The sequence below is a fragment of the Pelodiscus sinensis genome, chromosome 8 (assembly GCF_049634645.1).
Source record: "Pelodiscus sinensis isolate JC-2024 chromosome 8, ASM4963464v1, whole genome shotgun sequence".
Lineage (NCBI taxonomy): Eukaryota > Metazoa > Chordata > Testudines > Trionychidae > Pelodiscus > Pelodiscus sinensis.
Window position 1 is genome coordinate 4,572,064 of NC_134718.1, and position 25,085 is coordinate 4,597,148.

General features: G+C 50.7%; 1 protein-coding gene across 2 annotated transcripts in view; it reads left to right on the forward strand.

Annotated features, from left to right (window-relative positions):
- The first annotated feature begins 664 nt into the window (after nucleotides 1-664).
- LOC102454024 (uncharacterized) overlaps nucleotides 665-25,085 on the forward strand; it is an 88,703-nt gene continuing 64,282 nt past the window's right edge. For both annotated transcript variants that reach the window (XM_075935726.1, XM_075935727.1), the window contains exon 1: nucleotides 665-3,415. In XM_075935726.1, coding sequence (XP_075791841.1) covers nucleotides 3,367-3,415 — 49 coding nt within the window. In that variant the 5' untranslated portion in view covers nucleotides 665-3,366. The remainder of the gene's footprint in view (nucleotides 3,416-25,085) is intronic.

Consider the following 25,085-nt stretch of genomic DNA (forward strand, 5'->3'; position numbering starts at 1 on the left):
TATTTTGGTAGCCTCTCTAATCTCCCTCAGCATTTCAATGTCAGTATCACTGTCCTGGTCAGGCGGTAGGTAATATATCCCTACTGCTAATTTCTTATTATTGGAGCATGGAATTTCTATCCATAGCGATTCTATGGAACATGTTGATTCACTTAATATTTTTATTTCATTTGATTCTACATTATCTTTCACATACAGTGCCAAGCTAAGATAGTGTTGCCAATAGATGAGGTGATTATGGAAGCTGCTGAGGAGATCTGGCAGACTGCAACTTCTGCCCCACTGACCAATAAGAGAGAAGACAAAAAGTATTTTGTCCCAGCCAAGGGAATGGAATTTTTATTTTCTCATCCCCAGCCCAACTCTCTGGTCATAGATGTGATGCATCACGGGTCCAAGGCTCCCCAGTATAATAACGCAGCATCTGAGAAGGAGAGCAGGGCTACGTCTAGACTGGCATGATTTCCCGCAAATGCTTTTAACAGAAAAGTTTTCCGTTAAAAGCATTTTCGGAACAGAGTGTCTAGATTGGCACGGACACTTTTCCGCAAAAGCACTTTTTGCAGAAAAGCGTCCGTGGCCAATCTAAATGCGCTTTTCCGCAAAAAAAGCCTCGATCGCCATTTTTGCGATCAGGGCTTTTTGTGGAAAACAAATCTCAGCTGTCTACACTGGCTCTTTTGCGCAAAATTTTTGTGCAAAAGGGACTTTTGCCCGAAGGGGAGCAGCATAGTGATAGAAATGTAGCCGTGTTAGTCTGGGGTATTTGAAGCAAAATGCAGGACAATGTAGCACTTGAAAGACTAACAGGATGGTTTATTAGATGATGAGCTTTCGTGGGCCAGACCCCACTGAGGAAGTGGGTTAGTTGGTCTTTAAAGTGCTACATGGGAGCAGCATAGTATTTCTGCAAGAAGCACTGATTTCTTACAGTAGGAAGTCAGTGCTTTTGCGGAAATTCAAGCGGCCAGTGTAGACAGCTGGCAAGTTTTTCCGGAAAAGCAGCTGATTTTCTGGAAAAACTGGCCAGTCTAGACATAGCCCAAATGTATGGACCTGTTCAGGAAAAAAGTGTACTCTGCAACACTGCTACTCCACATTGCTAACTATGCTGCACTCTTGTCAAACCATGACTTTGACAATTACACGAAGCTCACAGCGCTCATGGAGCACTTTGGACTCAGAGACCAATCCTGAATTCCATAGTTCAGGAAGACTACGCGTCTCCTAGGACAGGCCTCCAAATATTGTTGGACATGGTGGACACAGCAGCTCATTCAATGGGTACTGCAATAGTCATGCAAAGAGCTTAGTGGCTACAAACTGCTGGAGACCCATGGGAGCTGCAAAACAAAGTTGAAGATCTCCCATTTGATAAACAGAAGCTCTTCGCTGAAAAGACGGATGAGGTCCTCCATTCGAGTAAGGATTCCCGTACCACTCTTCATACCCTCGGTGTGTACACACCTCCATACCAGCACAAATGGTACATGTCTTATCAGAGACACCACGACTATTCCTATGGCAGATAACAACAACGTGGTTTCTATCAGCCATAAGCAAGGCAGAGAGCCCAAAGGAGGTGTAATCAGACCAACCGTGCCTCTAATCAACCATCAAACAAATTTGTAGCCTGCCAGACTTTTGATTCTCTTGGTCTGATCATCAACAACCAGAAATCCATGCTCAAGCCTTCCCAAACCTTGGAGTTCATGGGTGTTCACCTCAACTCCACCACAGCACAAGCATACTTATTTATCCAGAGGTTCCTTGTCATGGGAGTTACTACAGCCTCAGTTTCAATAATCACATGCCATGAGCAAGGCAAAAAGCCATATGGCAGCCTCAACTCCATAGTCTACCATGCATGACTACACTTCTGCTGCCTTCAACACTGTTTTGGCTCCCACCCGTGGGCCATGTGTTGAGCCTTGCATAAACCCAAACTGCACCACAGGCCAAAACAAACAGGCTGTGGACCATGTGTTGAGTAGCCCTGGTCTAGGGAAATCCTTGCTGGGTGCATCTACACCACTTGCCTCCCAGCACCTGGAGCAGAGATCTTGTTACTACAGGGTTTTAAAGGGCTGGGTTTTAGCCCAGTGCTCTCGGTGAACTCCTGCAGTTGGATCTGAACGGTTAAAATAACCTGGTGACGGGGAAGAAGGGCATGGTACTGATTAAGGAACTCTGGCATTGGTTTGGGAGCAATGCTAACATGAAACCAATACTCTGGTCCATGCAACTCACAAGAAGACTTGGTTTCATGTAATGCTCTCTTTACAAATGTAGTTGGTGTAATCCACACAGCTCCAATTACTTCAATGGAGATAAACTGGTTTCCACCAGCAGAAGCTCTGGCCCATAATGTTTACTTCAAAGGAAAGTGATGAAGACAGGCATCTGGGGGAGAAGGGCATGAGAGCAGGGAGTGAGGAAGGCAGCTGGACTAATCTGGCAGGTGGGAAGGAGGAGGCAGCTGGGCTGGATCTTTTGAATTCTGACACCTCCCAGCCTCCATGATTCCCCCCCTCCCCGCAACTACTAATTCATCTGAGCCTCTCCCCCCCCCCCCCTCCCTAATTCAGCAGCTGGAAAAATTCACCACTTAGCAAGAGATCTCTGTGGGCTTGGCCCTGCTCGTTTTCATTCAGGCACAGCACCCATGGAAGGCGGTAGAGGGACTAGTCTGACGCTGATGTCAGGGCAGAATACACTGCCCGGTGGCTTTGAAGGCAACGGGAGTTTGGTTGCCGAGATGTGGGTCGGGGCAGCCTCTTAGCAAATGGATGGGAGAGGCTGTTTGGCTTTGGGGTGGGCTCCTGTCGTTGTGGTTTGGTTTTTGTTTTGCGCTGGCAAAGAACAAGGCAGGCACTAGCCGCTCCCAGGTGCCGGTTCTCCAGGCGAGCTACTAATCAGCACCGAGTACAACCTCGGCTCGGCGTGGATTGCTCTAATCGCTGCCCAGCCCCGGGCCACGGCCGGTTCCAGGACCGGGAATGAATGGAGCTCTGAGGCCATGTCACACCAAGGCAGGGGGCCACACTCCCGTGGAGACGCCCCGCGGCCCGCCTCCTGGCCTTGCCGAATTGCTTGTTGCCGTGGGCAGGTGATCAGCGCTTCCGAGCCGGCCCGGGAGCTCAGCGCTTCTGGCACGAGGTGGGCAGAGAAGGAGGCTGCTGTCTGCGCGCCCGCCCGGCTCCCCCGAGTCACTTCCTCGGCAGAGCTCGCAAAGGGGAGGGGTTTCGCCGCCGCCCCCCCAGCCCAAGCCAGGCCGGGGAACTGGAAGCAGGGCGCAAGGCGCAAGGCGCTGGCCACATGCCCTGGGCTCGCTCTCGCTGAGGAGCGGAGCTGCCCGCGGCCGGCATGTTCCGCTGGCACCAAACCCGCTCCCTGACAGCTCCTTGGAGGAAAGGTGAGTCCCGGGGAGACTCGGCAACGCGGACTGGCGCCCTGCGGGGTGAGCGCCGGGCTCGGGGTGAGCGCCCTGCGGGGGGCGTTCTGGGGTCGGGGTGAGCGCCGGGCTCGGGGTGCGTTCTGGGCTCGGGGCGTGCGCCCTGCGGGGTGCGTTCTGGGCTCGGGGCGTGCGCCCTGCGGGGTGCGTTCTGGGCTCGGGGTGAGCGCCCTGCGGGGTGCGTTCTGGGCTCGGGGCGTGCGCCCTGCGGGGTGCGTTCTGGGCTCGGGGTGAGCGCCCTGCGGGGTGCGTTCTGGGCTCGGGGCGTGCGCCCTGCGGGGTGCGTTCTGGGGTCGGGGTGCGTTCTGGGCTCGGGGCGTGCGCCCTGCGGGGTGCGTTCTGGGGTCGGGGTGCGTTCTGGGGTCGGGGTGCGTTCTGGGCTCGGGGCGAGCGCCCTGCGGGGTGCGTTCTGGGGTCGGGGTGAGCGCCCTGCGGGGTGCGTTCTGGGGTCTGGATGCTGCCTGGGTAGGGGTGCGATGCTGCTCGGCTGAACCTCCGACTGGAGCGCGGTTCTGAACGCCTGCGAGCAGTACTGCGCGGTTGTGCTCAGCGCCGGCTGGGGCCGCAAAGAAGCCAAGTCCCACTGTACTTGGAGCAGCCGGTATCGCAGTCCAGACTCTCTTGGCCGGGCCTGGCCATTCACTGCCATGCTTTAGGTCAGGCCATTTCTGCAAAGCCTGGGGCTAGCTGCCGGCTGTCGGTCGAGTTCCTCACTGCATGCCGCACCTGTGACTAGGTGAAGCGTGGGCCGGCTGCTCTGACTGCCCGGTGACACCCTTTTGGAGGGCAGGTTTGCTCAACAAAATCCCTTCTCATCTCTCAGGGAACAAACCCCAATGTTTTGGCGGTTTTAGGACTGCAAGAGAGCAGGGGAGAAATAAAAAGGCCAGTGGTTGAGTTCAGATGTGTTGCAGCTCAGACTGAAATAAGGGTAGCAGGGTTCGTAAGCGGTGATAACCCTGCAATGCAGTACTGGTTACCGTGCTTATCACTCCAGATCACTAGACAAACAGTAAACCAGGGGATAAAAATAAGGGACTAAATTTCAAACCATCTTCCTCTGAGTTTAGACGATGTCCCAGTGCTGACTTAGAACCAATTTTGTGGCAATTAACTCAAATCAGAATCTGGACCAAATTGTTTTGCTGGACACTAACATCCACTCTTTCTCCACAGTGGCACTAGACGAGCATGATTGTAGGGAATTCCAAGAGTCCATTCTCTCCCTTCCTCTTTCAGTGAGCCTCAGGCAAACACTGGGGGAGCTGCCTGTGATACTAGACCAGTGGTCTCCAACCTTTTTACACCCAAGATCACTTTTTAAATGACAGACCAAGCCAAGATTTACTGCCCTGCCCCTTCCTTGAAGCCCGGCCCTCTCTATTCTCCTCCTCTCCATCACTTGCTATCCCCAGTCCTTATACTGCTGCTTATTTTTTTATTCTTCTGTAGAATGAGGTTTTTCCAACATTTGGCCTGTCTACACTGGACCAAATGTCAGGAAAAAAACAACCCTTCTTCTGGAAGCCACCTTATTCCTTGGGGAAAGAGGAATATAGGGGTGACCGAAAGAGCCAGATTGTTCTTCCACTAAAAAAGTAGAAGAACAAACGCAACCCTGGATGCAGAAGAGTTTTTCTGAGATATCTCCAGAATCCTGAAAAACTCCTGCAGTCTAGCCGGACCCCCGCTGGGTTGAGACAGGATGTGTAGGCTCTGGGGTGGGAATGAGGGATTTGGGTGTGGGAAGGGGTGAGAGGTGCAAGCTCTGGGAGGAAATCTGGATGGAGGAGGAGGTGGAGAAGGGGACACTGGCTCGGGGAGGGGGCTCCAGGCTGGGCGGTGTTGGGATACTAAGCAAGTCACAGGCTTGTGGATGTGAGGGTGCAGGAATTTGGGTTGGGGTATGTGAGGGGCTCAGGGCAGGGGGTTCCAGTGTTTGATAGGCTCAGATCTAGGGCCTGGGGAAGGGGGAGTGCAGGAGTGGTTGTGGCCAGATGGGGGCTTGGCCCCAATTGGGGGTTTGTTGGCCAGGCTTCATTTTTCAATACAATACTATGTTAAGCACAAAAAGTTTCTGCATTGTCTTTATTTATGAGAATGGCAGGGAACCTGCCTTGAGTCAGGGGTCACTGACCCATAGAGAAGTCATTTGGGAGCAGGGGACACAATACTGGGGAGGGGTGCTAGTGGGTTCTGGGACAGGGAACAGGGTGCCAGTGGGGGCAGGGGAGAGGGGGCAGGGTGCCAGGACAGGTTTCTGCAGCAGGGGTCAGGGTGCTGGGGGGCACAGGTTTCTGCAGAGGGGAGCGGGGGGACAGGTTTCTGTAGTAGGAGACAGGGTGCCAGAAGGAACTGGTTTCTTCGGGGGGGGGGGCAGGTTTCTGCAGCAGGGTTGGGGAGGCAAGGGAGAGGGGAGGGAATGGGGGCCAGGAGGGTGGGGGATAAGTTTGGGGCAGAGGAGAGGGAACAAGGTTGGGGGCAGGGAGTTCCCTACACCAGCCACAGAGGGAAGCCTCCGACCCGCGCTCCCTCCGGACTGACCACAGGGCAGCCGGGCTGGCGGGAAGAGAAGCAGCTGCCTGGCCAGCTGGCCATGGTACTCAGCCAGGGTGCCACCAAGCTCCACGTGGGTAGGCGCAGAGGGGAAGCCGCCCAATCAGCTGGAGCGTGGTTCAGCCTCCTCTGGGCTGAACGCCACAGCCAGCAGGCCAGGCAGCTTCTCCTCTGTCTTGGCCCACATGGAGCGTGGTGCACTCTGGCTGAGCGCCATGGCCAGCTGGCCGGGCAGCTGCTTCTCTTCCCTCCAGCCCGGCTGCCCTGTGCTCAGCCCAGGGAGGCTGCGCTTAGCTCCAGCTGTGAAAGTCACAGTCAGCTGGCTGGGTTGTTTCAGCCCTCCCGACCTCCCAGCTCCCATCATTTCTTGCAGCTACTCACCTGTGTTGTTGCTCAGTGAGTAGCTGCTCCTCAAATGAGGAAATCTAATGTAAATGTACTGCACAGGTGCGCAGTTCAGAGAGGGCTCAAGAGCTACTCTTAGAGCCCCTGACATCTACTGGTAGCTCACGATCTACTGGTTGGTGACCACGGTACTAGAGTATGTCAGTGATACTGCTCTGTCACTTTCACAAAACAAAGGATTTCTACTCCCTGGAAGCTGGCTATGTTCGCCTCTTACATGGACAGTGAGCCAAACATCTGGGACTTTGGATTACTCTACTGGGCTCCACAATGAGTGACTTAGTTTCAGCCGATGTAAAATGTAGCTGCTCACTTGCTTGTGGCTTGATTGCTGGGCTAAACTTTCTGTGCTCTCCCATCCTGGCTGCTGCAAAAGTCCAAACTGGTCCTAAAGGGGTACACAAATGTGGCAGCGCTGCTGCTCTAAGAAGCTCCCTAGAGCAATTCCGCTAGCTGGGATCCCTGGAGCACGTTGCCAGGCCAGGTTAAATTGGGATGTGTTTACCCAGGGGTACAGAGAGCTGTTGCAGAGCTTCTAGAAGAGCAACGACTGTTGCTGTTGGGAGAAGGGCCGCAGGCCCACCCAGAAATGTGACAAACGTGTGAATTGTTTCCATTGACAATGTTGTGTGTTTGGGAAGGCACCAGGGCGCACAGCAGAGAAGGGGGGAGGCACTTGAACCCTCAGATTAAGAGTGGGATGCTCTATCAACTGAATGAGTGATCTGAAGTGGCTTGTGCCCACAAGCGCATGATCCGATCTGTGTGTTACTCGAAGGTGCTCCAGGACTACTCATTTTAAGCCTTTTTAATGTTGTGTGAATTGTACGTTTTTGACTGGCAGTAATTTAGCCACACAACAGATTTTCTTTTTTCAAACTCTAGTGCAGGGGTCTGCAACCCATGGCTCTTTGGGAGCCCTGACTCAGCCCTCCCCCCACAGCAGAAAGCCAGCTTTATGGGCCCGCTAGACTCGAACGCCAGTGCAGCTTCCTGCGGGGAGGAGCAGGGAGAAAGTCCCCTCCCTGCTGGATCCGGCGTGCGGGGAACATGCAGAACTAAACATGGCTTTGTGCACAGGAAACCAGGAACCAAAGATGGCTCCCCACACTGCTAACTTGTTCCCCCAGGACACCTTTCCTGCATCCTTCCTGGGGAATGGGAGCAGGGGGAGGCGTGTTACACGGCGCCTCCCCCGGGACACCTTTCCTGCGTCCTTCCTGGGGAATGGGAGCAGGGGGAGGCGTGTTACACGGCACCTCCCCCGGGACACCTTTCCTTCCTCCTTCCTGGGGAATGGGAGCAGGGGGAGGCGTGTTACACGGCGCCTCCCCCGGGACACCTTTCCTGCGTCCTTCCTGGGGAATGGGAGCAGGGGGAGGCGTGTTACACAGCGCCTCCCATATGGCACAAAAACAAGTAAGTGCCCCTCATCTAGAATTGCCAGGTGTCTGGTTTAAAAAAAAAAAATGTAGAAAATAAGGGAGATGTGCAATGTCCAGTATTTTCTGGTTTTCCGGAGGGGTGCCGGACGGAAGCCTGGTGGGGGTGGGGGTGGAGAGAATGGTTGGGAGGCAGGGCGTGATCGGTGCTGGGAGCTTCTGGTTGCGTCTGAGGAGGAGGGGAAGCTTCACCGGGACTGCACGGGATGGGGAGCGCCCTGGAATCTGTATGCATGTGGGTCAGTCCCTCTCCCCACGATTTGCCCCCACCCCCGCCAGCCCCACTCTGACTCCGCCCTGCCCCTGCCAGCTCTGCTTCCTGCCGGTCGCCCCTCCCCCAATCTCCCCTGGCCAGCCCCGCTGCCCCGACCCCTCCCGACCAGTTGTGCTTCCCGCTGGCTGCCCCTCCTCTGATCTCCCCCAGCCAGCCCTGCTCCCCCCGAACCCCCGCCCCTGCCGCCAGCTCTGCTTCCCGTCCCCCCTGCTTCCTCCCGGCTAGCCCTGCTCCCCTCCCAGACGGTCCCTCCGCCCACCCCCGATCAAGTGTGTCCGGTATTTTTTTGAGACTACTTGGTAACCCTACCCCCACCCCTTCATGCCCAGGCTGCCCAGTTCCCCTTGCCAGACGCCCCTTGCCTTCAGGCCCCTGGCCAAAATCCCCCCTTCTTCCAGTCCCCTGGCCAGACACCTCCTTAGCCTCTGGCCAACATCCCCCCCTTCCCTCAGCCCCTGGTCAGACAACCTCTGTTCTGTCCCCTGGCCAAAATCCCCCCCATCCTGAGCCCAACATCCCCCCCCAGCAACCTGGTCAGACACCCCTTGCTCCCTGTCCCCTGGCCAGACACTGTACACAGATGTGGTTGCCTCATCTCAAAGTTATATTGGCATTGGAAAAGATTCAGAAAAGGGCAACAAAAATGATTAGGGGTTTGGAACAGGTCCCATATGAAGAGAGATTAAAGAGACTGGGACTTTTCAGCTTAGAAAAGAGGAGACTGAGGGGAGGATACGATAGAGGTCTATAAAATCATTACTGGTGTGGCAAAAATTGAATAAGGAAAAGTTATTTACTTATTCCCACAGTGTAAAAACTAGGGGGTCACCAAATGAAATTAATAGGTAGCAGGTTTAAAAAAACACAAGGAAGTTTTTCTTCACTCAGCACACGGTCAAGCTGTGGAACTCCTTGCCGGAGGATGTTGTGAAGTCTAGGACTTTAACGCGCTTCATAAAAGAGCTAAATAGCTTCATGGAGGTTAGGTCCTTCAACCGCTATTAGCCAGGATGGGTAGGAATGGTGTCCCTAGCCTCTGTTTGTCTAGAAAGGGATGACAGGAGATGGGTTACATGATGATTACCTACTGTGATCCCTCCCTCTGGGGCTTCTGTTTTGAGCACTGTTGTCAGACAGGGTACTAGGCTAGATGGACCCTTGGTCTGACCCAGTCTGGTGGTTCTTATGTTCTTATGACACCCTTTGCCCTGTGCCCCCTGGCCATCATTCCCTCTGCCCCCTGGCCAAAATATGCCCTGCCCTTAGCCAGCCAGTCAGCCTGCCCACTGTCCAAAATCCCCTCTGCTCCCTGGCTGGCTTCTCCCTTGCCAGACACCATCTGCCCCCCGGCCAACATCCCACCTGCTCTCTGCCTGGCCAGACGTTCCCTGCCTTCTGCCCCCTGACCAGGCAGCTTGTCCTCTGGCCAGACCTCCTACAGCCAAGCTCCCACTCAGACCCTGCACTCCCATCCTTAACCCACTCAGTGGCAGCCCTGTCCTGCACACTTAATGCCTCACTTTTGTCCCCAACCCGGAGGAGAGGGGGGCACAAAATCCACTAACCTTGGATCCCAGAAGAGTCCATCTGGCTGAGGGTTTCAACCTCAGCCCTCCTTGCCCCTCCCCCACTATGGGGCTGAGCCCCAGGGTAGTGAGGTGCCAGTTGAGGGTCACATCAGGTAGGGTTGGGGGTTTGGAGGGTTTTTTTGCTTCTCACTTGTGTGACCCCTAACTGGTTTTTCTGTGGGTCAGTGTCCGCCGACTCAGAGGCTCCCCACTCCTGCCATGAGTAAAGTAAGGATGTTAAAGACTTGTCGATTCCTCTCCCCCCCCCTCCCCCCCGTGCCTCTATCAGATAGAGGCAGCAAAGGGGGGGGAAGTGGCTACTTCAAAGGGTAGCACTGCGCAGCTGAGCCCAGCTCAGCTATGTGGCACTGCCCCTTTGAAACTGAGGCAGCGCTCCCCAGCTGATCCTGGGCTCCACTGAAACGCCACATTGAGCCCGAGAGGCTTTGGCTAGAGCAGTGGGATCCAACCTTTTTAAGCATAAGATCACTTCTTGAATTTAAATGCAAACCAAGATCTGCCTGCAATCCAAACACCTTGCCCCACCTCCTTCCTGCCCCTTCTCTGGGGCCCCCTCTCCATTCCTCCTCCATCCTCATTCACTTTCATCAGGCTGGGGTGCGGGGCAAGGGGATGCAGACTCTGATCTTGGGCTAAAGGATTTGGAGTGTGGGGGTGACACGGACCGGGCCGGTCTGGGCACAGCTGAGGGCGTCCGCTCAGGGCGAATTGCTCAACTTGGGGGCTCCTTACAGCCCCCAGACTGGTGACCTCTCCAAACAGGCCACAAACCAGCCCCACAGAGCACTTCAGCAACCTGCCTGAAGCCTCCCGAGCAAAACCCCTCCGACACCCCAGCAATATCCGTGCCCCAGATGGCCCCGGGCCTATACACGGGTGGGGGGTCCTAGCACCCAATCCCACCTACCCCGAACAAGTTCTGTCCGGTTCCAAGAAACCAGCCACAGATCCCTGGTCAATTCACCCTCTGGACCTTACCCACAAATCACGCTGGGCCAATCCTTTAGCATCTACCATCTAAAGCAGTCGTCCCCAACACGGTGCCTGCGGGTGCCATGGTGCCTGCAGGGCCATTTGTGTGTGCCCACGGAGCACTCTGGGCTGGCGTGCCCCCGGGCGTGCGGCAGGTGCCAGCCCCGGGTGCATGGGCGGCCCCTGCCCCGCGGTCACGGCACATGCTGGTGCTGGCCCCGGGCGCACGGCGCCTGGGCGGCCCCTGCCTGGGGTTGCGGCACGTGCCGGTGTTGGCCCCGAGCGCGCAGTGCATGCTTGGCCCTTCCCCCGGGCACGTGGCCTGTGAGCAACCCCGCCTCTGGACACTTGGCGCGTGAGTGGCCCCGCCCCCAGGTGCCTGGCAGCCCCAAAACGTTGGGTAGCACTGATCTAAAGGTTTATTACCACAAAGAAAAGCCTGAGAGTGAGGTTGCTGAAGTATCATACATTACGTGCATCGAATCTCCCCGTTCTCGATGCAGGCTCTGGCAGAGATGTTACAGCTGCTGGCTTAAGAGTCCTTGTTGCACATCCTAGAATCAGGATGGGTTCACAGTTCTTCCCGGCTCTTCGATCCCTGCACTGCTGCCTCTGCGATGAAGAGCTGAGCTGAGTACCAAGATGGAGTCAGCCACATGGCATCTTTATCCCTCCTTCCTGGTCTCTTCTTGGCTGCAGCAGGTCACCTGGCCAGCGGCCTATCCCTGTGCTCCCTGCTGGCAGCCCTTGTTCTTTAGACGTGTCCTTAGCCCATTGAGAGCCATTGTCCCACAGGGCCTCGCTAATTAGCATGTCCATAGGCCGGGCTCTACCCAGTGCTCAACCACACGCAGGGAAATATTCAGTATCTGTACAAAGTACATGCTTATAATTTCACACACAGACATTATACAAACACATGAACAGCGTACATAGGATTAGCAGACAGTGAGCTTCTATTCAACACCCCACATGGCCCCTTTTATACCATTTTTGGGGCAAACACCCTCACCTATGGGTGCAGCAGTGAGCTGGCTGCTACCCTCAAATTCGGTAACATGAAGGGGGGGAGCTGAGCCTGGGGTAGGGAGTTGAGGTGCAGGAGGGGGTTCAGGGTGCAGTCTCTGGGAGGAAGTTTGGGTGCAGGGGAACTCAGGACTAGGGCAGGAGTTTGGAAGGCAGCCTCCAGGTAGGCACTACTTCCCACAGGTGGTTTGAGTGGTAGTGCAGGAGACTAAGGCAGGCTTACCCCTACTCTGGCCCTACACCACTCCCGAAAGCAGCCAGCAAACTCTCTCCATCCATGCACTCTGCGGAGCTAGGGTACAGCCGTGGTCACCAACCAGTAGATTGTGATCTACCGGTCGGTCTCAGGGGCCCTAAGAGTCGATCTTGAGCCCTCTCTGAACTGCATGCCTGCACAGTACATTTACATTTGATTTCCTCATTTGAGGAGCAGCTACTCACCGAGCAACAACACAGCTGGCTGTGGCTTTCAGCTGAAAGAGGCTGGCCCATGTTCCAGCTGATCGGGCGGCTTCTCCTCTGTGCCTGCCCGCGTGGGGCACCCTGGCTGAGTGCCCGGCTGCCCTGCGCGTAGCCCCGGGAAGCTTGCTCCAGCACAGTTAGAGCTAGGCACAGTCTCCCTGGGCTGAGCGCAGGGCAGCAGGGCTAGAGCGAAGAGAAGTGGCTGCCCGGCCAGCCGGCCATGGCGCTCAGCCAGGGTGCCCCATGTTCCACGTGGGCTGGTGCAAAGGGGAAGCTGCCTGGCCAGCTAGCAATGGTGTTCAGCCCAGAGGGCGTGGCTTCAAGGAAGGGGTGAGGTTGTAGATCTTCACTTGTTCTGAGATTTACAAAGTGTTCTTGGGTGTAAAAAGGTTGGAGACCACTGGGTACAGGGTGGGTGGAGGTGCAGCCTGACATCAGTGCCCTGCACAGCAAGCAAAAGGCTCCCGGGGGTGGGAGACAGCTCCACAGGAGCAACAGGGCAGTGCTGAGAGGGGCAGATGAAGTGCTGGCACTTGACAGCCTCCCAGCCAAACCTGACAGGATCACCTGTCGAAGTCTCCAAGATCTACGAATAGATCCCGATCTACTGGTTGGTGACCACTGGGCTAGCGGGACAGTAACTCAACAGACCCATTGCCCTACTCCAAGAAACTATTTGGCCAGCTGAAAAATCTTAAGTGGGTTTTCCACTAGGGAAGCCATCTCCTCTTTTATTTCATGCCTTTAAACTTCTCATCACTCTTTCCCCTGTCACTGCCTCTCAAGTGTTGGTATACAGTCTCCACTCTGTTTCTTATTAAGCTGTAATGTTAACTTAATTCCTCACATGTCAAATCCTCTTATTTTTGTCTTCCTTCACTAATTTCCATCCTCTGCAATGTTTTCCCCAGGAATTGAAGTGAGTGGGAGTGCTCAAATTTACAGGAAGGGTGACAGCTGATGAGGAATGAGGGTGAAGGTGGGTTGTATGGAATGGTAGTAAAAACTGAAAAGTGTGTTACAACCATTTTACTAGATGTAGTTCATGTTTTAAAATCATCACACAAATTAAAGCTGGCTATTCAAGCCTCCTATGAAGCACAACATTTACATCCTTCTTGTTTTTTTTCTTGAAAGTTTGCACAACTCTTTTAATGTACTTCTTGAATGTGGTGCATTCATCTTTGGTAAATTCTCATGTATTCTAATCCTTCATGATATGCTCATGATTAGGCAGAAATTGGAAGGTGAAGCCTTTTAGAATGCACAATTCTATTTGATGGGCATAAAAATGCTCCGCTGTAGTTGTTGTGACGTGGAGTAGCGAGACACAAATTCCCTCATTTTTTTCACCCCAGGAATTGGCACACAGTTTGGGTTGAACCACTAGTGATGATAAAAAAATTGAAGTCAAATCTTATCCTTTCATCAAATGATATTCCACTCTGTGTTCAAATTCTCTATTCTGCCCTGATTACCTGCTGGTAGCCCCTCACTCCACTCAACTGTTAGTATTTTATAAGACAGGCATCCGTAAAAGTTACATAAAGGCTGAATAGAATACAAAAGTTGCTTTTGTAGATTTGTAAGAATCAAGTCTGTATCTTTTTTTCAGCCAGTTTAACAAACACTTCTTGTCCTCTTCATTTAAGGAGTCAATTGAAGTGCCTTCATTAGTGCAAAAATTGAGTAAAGTCTTTGCTGCTGCTTCTTGCTGTTTCTTTGATCAAGTATAGTTTCCGTTGCTGGACAAAGACTTGCATCTGTTGTAACAGATTCTTGGATGGCACTGTTTTAATGACCCAAAAGTGGTTTCAATAGTAGACTTAACGAGATAGAATAGCAAAAGTCATCTCTGAATTTAGTAGCAAAAGTAGTCCACCAGCCTCACAACTTTGATCTGTCCCATCTTGATAGATACTTTTCCAAATGGTTGCAGTAATTTTAAGACAACATCCAAGGACTGTTTGAGGAAAGCTAATGGGTTTTCCCAGGTTGGACTCATATTTGCACTTTAGCCCCGGTATATCCTCTCTTTTTTTCCATTACGTTCAGTATTTTTGGACTCTTGCTGAAAAGAGTATAACAAAGACATTACATTTATGGCTTTTGAATGTCTTTTTAAAATTCTACAGCCCATAATAGTGCTGGTTAGAATAGATATCCCTGTATAGGCGAGATTAGGGTTATGCTTTTCTCTGAGCAATAGTTGTATTTCACTAGAACTTCCAGAGACGTTTGGGGCTCCATCAAATACACAAGTAGCCATCTCTTTGGGGTTCAGATGACATCATTTAATTCTTCTAAGATGTGGCTTGTCTCAGATACAGCCGATACGTCTCCTATAGCCTGAATATCAAGAAATGCATCTACTGGCCTGGCCGACCACTGACATCATGATGGCATATGCAGTGTCTTAATACTTTATGCCCATTTGCATTGGTACATTTATCAGCACGTTTTCTGACTTCAGTGAAAGTTCTTTGTTTTTTCAGCTCCTGTTGCATGCATGGTTCTAACCAATCAGCTGAGTTTCTTGCAGAAAGATAGCGAGCATTTGGCAGTCTTGGTCAGAACCAGTGTGTTGGGGTATGTAAAAATTAATAGGTTTGAAATGGCTCTGCATTAGTGGTTCAGGGGTCAGCCACAGCATTACCCTGTAAAATGTGCTTTTTCCTTTTGTTTTTGTAATTTGGGAAGATAGATTAAGGGTCCAGTCAAAACTAGTATTATCCTTTCTGATGTATAAACATGTTCTCTCTCTCTGTTCTTGTAGCCTAGGAAACTAGATAAGTATGGAGTTGCTCTATTTTGTTATGTCTCTTCCTTATCCTCATTGGCTCTGCATAACACATCTGCAGAGTCAAATTCCTTGTAATCTCTGTAACTTGTTAGTTTAGGTAGTATAGGAAAGTGATTCAATTAGAAATTATATAAATAATAATTAGGGATGGGTATAATTGTATTCATTATTTGTTAATATTCATTTTATGGGAGTTAATGTTACTAAAGGTTTTAGGAAAAGTAGTGATAGATGTGTGAATTAACATACTAAAATAGATAAAAGGTTCTGACTGCCAATTTGTTGCCACTCGGATGTTGTGTTGAATGTGCAAGGTAAATGTGCATAGGCAATAAAGCAGTTCCATTTACCCCATCCGCTCCTGGGTCACCTGTTTCTTCTCTAACATAGAGCACATCTAGACTTTCTTTCACTTTCGAAAGAAGATATGCAAATTCGGCACAAATTTGCATATTTTTCCAATCGCTTTTTTTGTCAATGCCAATTTTCATTAGGATATGGCATCCAAATCTCCTGCTTAGTGAGTGCAGTTCAGTTGAGGGTGATTCATGCTTAATTTGTAATGAAAGAGGTGCCAGGGTACAAGCAAGTTTTCACTTTCATCACTGATGTGGGAAGCTCAGAGGTCCTGGCAGCTCATATGCTCAAGCCTAGAAGTGCTGGGGCTCAGTCTTGGCATAAATTAAGTACTGAGGGAGAGACAACCCCCCCCCCCCCCCAATCAGAACCGGTTAAATTCAGTTCTGCTACCTAACATTCCTGCTAATATTTTCCATCCATGTGCAGAATAATTTTATGTGCGTGGAGGCATGTTTAATGTGCGCTCCCAGTAGAAATACAAACCTAGATGTGGGTGCTCTTCTAATCAGCTGGGCAGCATTTGAATTTCTCCTGAGCAGTTGCACAAGCACACAGTTTAGAGGGAACACTGCTGCTGCCCTTTATTTCTACAATAGCATTTCTTTACCCCTGCATTCAATACCAAAGTGATTTGTAATCCAGCGTTAGCCAAAATTGATCACTTGGGCAACACTGGATACCTAGGTAGAACAGGTATGTTCATGTAAATACAGACTGGCCCTGAAGCCGCCTCCTCCCCTCCCTCCCCTGCCAGTTCATCACAGCTGTCCACTTTGGCCAATATACATGCCAGGGGGACATTGCTGGCACTTGATGGCATATATCGCATTAGAGCAGGGGTGGGCAATAATTTTTGATGGGGGCCAATTTAGAAATTTTTGAAATGGCCCTGGGCTGCCCCGGAAGGGGCAGGGCCTCATGTGGAAGGGGTGGGGCCAGGACATATCTGTGTTTCCCTGCCCTCAGATCCTGATTTCTCTGGGGGTGGGGGAGTGCATGAAGTCTTTCTCTCCCCCCCCCCCCCCCAAGAGAACCACCTGGTGGTTCCCTCTAGGTGCCTGGGCCTCTGGTGATGGGAGGAGCAGGAGCGGCCTGAGGTGGGCTGTGACAGCTGGCGCCCCAGGCGGAATGCGCGATCCCTCCTGGGGAGGAGACTTCATATGTTCCCCACCACCCTGTGTCCTCAGGCCAATCAGGGCTTGGGGCAGTGTGGAGCATGCAAAGTGTCCTCCCACTGTGTCCCCATCCTGCAAGAAGCACACGGTACTTAAAAGTGCTGCACCTCTTGCAGGGTGGGAGGAGACTTCGCATGCTCCCTTCACTCTAGGCCAATAAGAGCCTGGGAGCAGGGGGGAGCATGCATAATCTCTAGCTCCTTCCTCTTGGGCAAGCAGTGCTTAGAGTAACATAAGAATGGCCACAGTGGGTCAGACCAAAGGTCCATCCTGTCTGCTGACAGTGGCCAATGCCAGGTGCCCCAGAGAGAGTGAACCAAACCGGTAGTGATCAAGCGATCTCTCTCCTGCCATCCATCTCCACCCTCTGACAAACTGGCAGAGGGGTGCCACTAGGACCAAGAGTGTAGAAAATTGTCTGCTGCTGGTGCATCTGTATTCTCTCTGCAGTACCATGAGAGGAGTAGAACAGGAAGAAGGCAGAACTGAGACCTTTCAAAGTTTTGGCCCAAGTGAGGGGACATGGGGGCCGTCATTTGAGCTCCCCGCCTGAGGTGACAATGTTGTGGGCCAGCCCTGTAGGTGTTTGTCTGTAGGATGAAGCAAATCCAGTTGTATCTTAGGACCTGGCTGTAAACAATTGATCATGTGATGTGTCCTGGATGGATGCTAGAGGCATGTAGGTAAGACTATCAGTCAGTAGGTTTCTGGTACAAAGTGGTGGTAATGTGGTCATCATTTAATTGTACTGAAGTATCAAGGAAGTGGTTTTCTTGTGTGGACTGGTCCAGGCTAAGACTGATAGTAGGGTGGAAGTTGATGAAATCCTTGTGGAATTCTTCAAGGGTCTCTTTCTTGTGGGTCCATATGATGAAGATGCCATCAATGAAGCATAAGTGGAGAAAGGTGCTGAGGACCAGAGCTGATGAAACATTGTCTGAGGTCAGCCATAAAGATGTTGGCATATTGTGGGGCCATGTAGGTGCCCATCCCAGTGCCACTGATTTGAAGGTCTAAATTGTCCCCAAATTGAAAATAGTTGTGGATAAGGACAAAGCTACATAGCTCAGCCACCAGTTGTGCTGTGGCATCATCAGGGATAGTGTTCCTCACAGCTAGTAATCCATCCTCATTGGGAATGTTGGTGTAAAGAACTTCTACATCCATGGTGGCTAGGACTGTGTTTTTAGGAAGATTATCGATGCTCTGTAGTTTCCTCAGGATGTCAGGGTTGTTTCAAAAGTAGCTAGGAGTGCTGGTAGCACAGGATCTGAGGAGAGAGTAAACATAACTGGACAATCCTGCTGTAAGTGTATGGATGCCTGAGAAGATGGGATGTCCAGGATTTCCAGATAGAAAACTCCTTGTTGAGGGGTGCCAAGCCCTCGGGGGCCCCTCAACATTTTTCCTTGGTTGAGTGAACTCACAATCACTGAGACTGTTTATAGCATGTCCCATTGGCCTCAGTCAATATACATGCTCCTGTATTCATGGTATTACAGCCCAGTGATCAGTCACAATAAGTGCCCCTGTATTCAGGGTATTACGGCCTTGTGGCCTCAGTCATTATACGTGCCTCGGTATCTGAGGTAATATGGCCCAGTGGCCTCAATCCATATAGTCCAGTCCTCCCTCTTCAGGGTAATATGGCCCAGTGGCATTAGTCCCTGTATAAAGCCCCTCTTGTTCAGGGTACTGTGGCCCTCCTGCCTAGGTCCATACAGCAGTCCCTCTAATTAGGGCAGGGGTCAGTGCTGATCATGTACCTTTGGCCTGGCAGAGTGGCTATATGGCGGTGGACCAAGTTGGTCCATCTGGGGTAGGTGGACGACACTGAGGGGAAGGCCTGGACTAGCTGGTGTAGCTTTTCCAGTTGTTTAGGGTCCAGTTCTTCTCAGATCATGACAGGTGTTGGGGCCATGGAGTTTGTCACCAACAGCCCCAACTCCAGTGTAGGTAGATATGGGGCAATCAGCAAATCCAGGCCTGACTCAGTGGTGGGTCTTCTCCCTGGCCTCAGATGAAGTCACTGCTGGTATCTAGTCAATTGGCTTCCATCTCCCTCATCAGCCCAGTCTCTGGGGCTGGCTAGAAGGGCAGTTCCCGGGGACCCAGTGGGTCATCAGCCCTCACCTTCCTGGGTGTGCCCTGACCGCCTTGGTCCTTTTCTGGCTCCAGTCCTTACCAATCTGGTGGAACCCCCACCAGACCCGGTGTAAAATCACGGGGCAAGGCAATCTGGGGCCAGACGAACCCGACAGACTCCTTCCTCATGTTTGTCTGACAGCAGCACCCATGCAGTTGGGTATGGCTGCATGTCCCTGTGGACACATTGCTCCTATTCTGGTGCTCCAGTGGCTCAGAGGACTCCATCAGGTCAGCTCGCACCAACGTCTGGATGCAATCTGAGTCGACTGGAGGGTTCCTGGGGTCCCATCCTCTTTCAGGCTAACAGCTTGGCAGGGCCTTGATCCCTGGTCTTATGACTTGCCGTCAGCACTTGTACAAGGATTGTAGCTATGGATGGGCAATCCTTCCAGAAGTGCCCCTCTTGCCTGCAAATATAACATTTGCCTCGGTTTGTCCCTTCTGGCTCTTTGTGTTCCATCCTCAGGTCCTACTGACCTACTACTCCTCCCCCAGTCCATTGGTAGGCTGACTGATTGCTGTCTAATTGGCCTTCCGACAGGCTTCTGGGGGTTGACAGGGCACCTCAAGCTCCTGGGCTCTCGTTGATGGATGCCTCTCCTTACCTGGGGTTCCAGATCAAGACTCTCTTCAGCTCTCCGGCCATGCACCTCAGGTCGCTCTGATGCTAGGTAGTCTTCCATCAGGGAGACCACTTCTGCCCATTCTGGGCAAAGAGCCAAGATAGCAGTGGATCCAGCGCAAAGAGCCGGGGCAATGTTGTCAAGCAAAAAACCCAAACAACCCCCTCTTTTTTCCTTAAAAGGGCTCTGCCCCTTTAAGAAACCTCATTTAAATGCATTTTGAGGCTTTTTGGCCACAGCAGGCTCCTGCTGCCGTCTTTATTCTGCAGCGTTTATGGCCGTGTTCGATGGCTCCTCTGCCCACGTCAGCACAGGAAGCTGGGAGGAGAGGGCTGTTTTTGGAGGCGTGGGGGTAGCTTTTGAGCCATGGGGATTGGGGGGCTTTGCAAGCCGCACCCGGAGGGGGGGGGCGGGAAGAGCTGCATGCGGCTCATGAGCCATGGGTTGGCCACGGCTGGTCTGTGTAGAAGCCTCTCTAGTCAGGGTAATACGGCCCTGCTGCTTAGGTCCATATAGTAGTCCCTTTAATTTGAGAACTACGGCTCTGCAGCCTTAGTTAATGGAATAATAGTAAAGCTCTCCCCCCACCCCAACATGGGGTTATGTAAAGAGAGGTAGGAGGATTCGGGCCCCCTCTCTCCACCCGGTCCCATCCCGGAGCCTTGTATGAGCAGTGGACTGTGCCGCTGCTCACTCAGCAGGGAATCCTGCTGCAACATACTGCACACTCGGGGGGCAATTGCCAGTCCTGGGCTACTTCCTACCAGTACCTGACTGATGTCTTCTCCATGTGCTCGTGCTCGTTCTCATTCTGCAGCTTCTCTGGTAGCTGCTCTTGGCTCGGCTGCCGCTCTTTGTGTTTCCTGAGCTGGAGATTTATCCGCGCCTCCTTCCCTTTCAGCAGTCAGCCCTGATTGAGCTGCTCCAGAAGCTTTTATAATCTGTCTCAAGTTGGAGAATGCCCAGTGGGGCTTGGGGATGGGAGACTCTGCCAGCTGGGCCAGTGTAACTCTTATCAGCTTCAGTGTGGCATTGATACACTCCTGCTTTGGGATTTCGGGGTGTGTTCAGATAGATTTGGGTCCTGGGTTGTCGCATGGAGTTTCATGAGCAGATGGTGTAGTTTCTTTTGGTATTCCTCAGTGGGATCTGAGGAAAGAAGCCTGTAGAATGTGGTGTTGGTGAGTTGTCTGGCAGCCTTCTGTTCATAATCTGTCCAGTTTTTTTGAGGCTGTGGATAGCATTGCATTCTGCATGGCTGAGGTATGTGTCACATGATGTTGGTTGTTCACCCTGGCAGCCTGTGCACGTTTGCGGAAGCAATCAATGTAGAAGTCCAGACTCCCGTTACGACCCTCAAGAGGGGTCCACATAGAGGCCTTCTCTTGTGGGGCTGGTAGGGGGGATCCCGAAGATCAGTTCAATGTTCAGCGGTGTGTTTGGAAATATTCCTTCTAACAGAGGTGGTGAAAAAGGCTGTTAGCTCAAATCAGATAGCTCCCTGACTAAGTTTCTCCTGGAGTTTCAATAGGATACAGCATTCCTAAATCACTATGTAGTGTTACTGTACGTTGCTGTATAAGTTCCAGGCTCCACCCCAGGGCAAGCTGCATTTCAGTGCCAAGTGAGAGAAATTCCTGTAAATACAGGGACAAGTGCCAAAACCTCCATTGTCTTCAATGGGTATAGGTTCAGTTCTTAGTTGGAAAGTACCAGCATCTTCAAAGAGGATTAGAGTTAAGTGCCCAATGGGATTTGGACTGCATATGATCTTAAACACTTTTGAAAATATCAGTTTGAAGTGACTGAAACTACTGCAACATAGATAATCTCAAGTTCTGGGTACTTTACAGCAAACGGAAAGCACATCAGGAAAACTGAAAAACCTTCTTGTAATATCCAGCTTAGCCTTATTGAGGTCCAACTTAAAAGATGCATCATCACCAATAACCATGGGCTCAACGCCTGTTGGTGTCCAATGCCTCCCTCACTGTTTCCTTCCATCTTTCCTTGTCCAGTGAAAAGTGGCTTAGTTTCTGTAGGCCAGCTCCGCTCCAGTCTACTATATCATCTACCCATTCTCTGTGGGGTCTGCCTCTCCTATTCGGACCATCCGTTATGCTGAATACCAGGGTCTTAATTTTTCGCTTGTTATTCATTCTGCAGATATGCCCGAATAGCTGTAACTTCCCTTGTATAACCTTCTGCAATAGGTTCTCTTTCGGCTGTATCTTCCCAATAATTCCTAGTTGGTGACCTTCTGCATCCATCCTATTCTCAGGGTCTTTCTATAACAACTCCTCTCGAACACCAATATCCTTCTCTTCAAATCTTTCATTATCAGCCATGTTTCACATCCATTCTGCTAAATACACGTTTTCAAGACACTCAGCTTAATTTCTAAGCTAATCGCTTTACTTTTCCAGATCTTATCCATTGCCTTCAAACTCACTCTTGCTTTCGCTATTCTAGTCGCTATTTCCTTCTTACAGTCTAGATCATATGTCATGGTGCTCCCCAAATATGTGAACTTCTCTATGTTCTCTAGTTTGATCCCATCTACACTGATCTTCCTTCCTATTTCCTTATTTTTTAGAGATTAACAAAAAATGTAGATGGTATCATGAGGTTTCGTGGACACAACCACTTCTTCAGATGAATGTAGTTTAAGAGGTCCAAGTTCCAAATACATAGGAGAGAAAGAGAGGGGATGGGGAGGGAAAGGAAAGGAGAAAAAATTGGAAAAGAATAGTCATTAGTTTCTATGCTAAATGAAGCTGATAAAGAGGATTCTAAGTACTCAAGTACCTGTGTTTGGCTTTTTATATCATTAGGCTGTGGAATGTAGCGGGTAATCCAGTTAAGGTCTTTATTTAAACTTCTGTTGTAGTAATTTACAGTACAAACTTGTAAATTAAATTAAGCTCTGCAACTTGCCTTTCAAGCTGGTTTTTGAAATTGGCTTGTAATATATGGAAAGTTTGAGATTCGTTAATGAGTGCCCGGGGAAGTTAAAATGTTCCCCAACAGGTTTATGTGTATTACCTTCTTGAATATCTGATTTGTGTCCATTAATCATCCTTTGTCGTAGAGACTGTCCAGTTTGGCCAATATACATGGCAGAGGGGCATTGCTGGCTCTTGATGGCATAGATCACATTGGTGGATGTGAAGTTATATGAGCCTCTGATGTGGTAGTTTGTGGTTTGGTCCTGTGATGAAGTTGCTTGTATAGATGTGTGGACAGAGATGGCACAGGGGTTGATTGCAGGGGTGGCTTCCAGGGTGACCATGATGGAGGTATGTTGCGTGGTTGCTGGAAAGAATTTGTTTGAAGTTAGGGGGTTGTCTGTAGGCAAGGACTGGCCTGTCCCCCAAAGCCTGCGTGAGTGAGGGATCATTTTCCAGGACAGGTTGTAGATGGTTGATAATGCTTTGGAGGGGTTTAAGTTGGGGACTGTAGGTGATGACAAGTGGAGTTCTTTTGTTTTCTTTGTAGAGCCTATCTTGAAGAAGCTGACTTCTGGGTACTCATCTAGCTCTGTCAATCTGTTTTTTCACTTCTCCGGGTGAGTGTTTTAGTTTTCAGAATGTCTGATATAGATTTTTGTAGGTGTTTGTCTCTGTCTGTGGGATTGGAACAAATCCGATTGTATCTTAGGGCCTGGCTGTAAACAAATAATTGGAAAATCCGTCTAAGATGGATGCTAGAGGCATGTAGGTGAGTGTAATGGTCGGTAGGTTTCCAGTATAAGGTGGTGGAAATGTGGCTGTTGCGTATTTGTACTGTAGTTTCAAAGAAGTGGATCTCTTGTGTGGACTGATCCAGCCAAAGATTGATGGTAGGGTGGAAGTTGTTGAAATCCCTTTAAAATTCTTCTAGTGTCTCTTTCCTGTGGGTCCATATGATGAAAATGTCATCAATGTAGAGTAAGTGTGCTAGAGCTAGAGCTGAGGAAATGTTGTTCAAGGTCTGCCATAAAGACATTGGCATATCGTGGGGCCATGCAGGTGCCCATAGCTGAGCCCCTGACTTGAAGATACAAATTGTCCCCAAATTTGAAATAGCTGTGGGTGAAGACAAAGTTGCAGAGCTCTGTAGCTCTGTGTGCAGGGGCATCATCAGGATGGTGTTCCTGACCACCAGTAATCCATCTTGGGGTGGAATGTTGGTGTAAAGAGCTTCTACCTCCATGGTGGCCAGGATGGTGTTTTAAGGAAGATTACCGATGTTCTGTAGTTTCCTCGGGAAGTCGGTAGTGTCTTGAAGATAGCTAAGAGTGTTTGTAATATCGGATCTGAGGAGGGAGAGAATATAGCGAGATAATCCTGCTGTAAGTGTGCCAATGCCTGAGATAATGGGTCATCCGGGATTTCCAGGTTTGTGGATCTTGGGTAGCAGATTTGGGGGTGTGTTAGTGTAGATTTGGTCCTGAGTTGTAGCAGGAAGTTTCCTGAGCAGATGGTTTAGGGTTTTTTTGGTATTCTTTAGTGGGATCAGAGGAGAGAAGCCTATAGAATCTGGTGTTGGTGAGTTGTCGGGCCACCTCCTGTTCATAATCTGTTCTGTTCATGATGACCACAGCACCATCAGAGGTCCAGTTACACTGTTAGCAAGAAAGGCTGGAGTGGTGGAACAAAACAGGAGGAGGAATGAAGAAGGGATAGTGCTGCTAGAAGGGTCGCGGGGTCATGCTGCCTGAACTACTGAACTCTCCGCATTCTAGCTGTAGGTTTTTTTTTCCCCTTCCTTCCTATTGAAGAACCATCACATCATCAGGAAATCCATCTGAAGGGGCTCATGGCTTATGAAAACAGGAAGGAGGAGAGATGGGAAAATGGCAGGAAATGAAACAGGATGTAAAATGTCAGGTGAATAATTGTGTGTGGCCTAAGTATCGTAGCCCCTCTCTGCTGTGTCAGTGACCCAACGTTATATTTCAACAAGTGATGGTCCCAAGAGGCAAAACTTAAACAACAAATAGTCTAGAAAGCTCATGATACCATCTACATGTTTTGTTTGCCTTTAAGGTGCTGCTAGACTGTTCGTTGTTTTTCCAGTTACAGACTAACTCGGTTACCCCTCTGAAGCTTTTGAACATCCAGGAGGCAAAGTTCAGTGACATGCAGATCTGGGCTTTTGCAGAGTTCACCAAGTGTTGGCCCTGGGCTTTAGTTAGTATCCATCTTGGACTGAAACAGGCATTTTAGGTTGTGCAATGTTAGCTGGAAAGACCAAAAAGAAGGCAGGATTCAGATAGTTGATGCAAGTCACCCTGGCTCCCATGACAGCTGTGTCAATTTAGGTAAAACAATGACTAGTTTCAAAGGCAAATGGAGAGCAATGGAGCTTGCCAGTTGTCATTCACTGTAATAACTTCCCTATTCAGTGTCTGTGTATCTGAGATACGTGGTCCTATGCAGTCTACATGCAAGTATCACCATCTGTCCCCATGTCTGGGAAAAACATCCCTCCTTTTCAGGGCAATGTGGTGGGGCTCTGATCTGAAGATGCTCTTCCTGTGACACTGGATACCTGAGCCATCGGTTTTCTGGCTTTCCCTGTTCCCACATGTGGGAGGAAATTCCACCTCTACTCCACAGACTGAAAATTGCCCTGAGGCAGTGACGTATTTCCAATTGTTCAAAGATCCTTTCTGGTATCTGTAGCTGGATCCTTCTGAGTTTTCTTCAAAGTCTAATAGAATCATAGAACATTAGAACCGGAAGCTGACCTCAAAAGGTCATCAAGTCCAATTCCCTGCCCTCGCGGCAGGACCAAGCACCATCTAGAGCA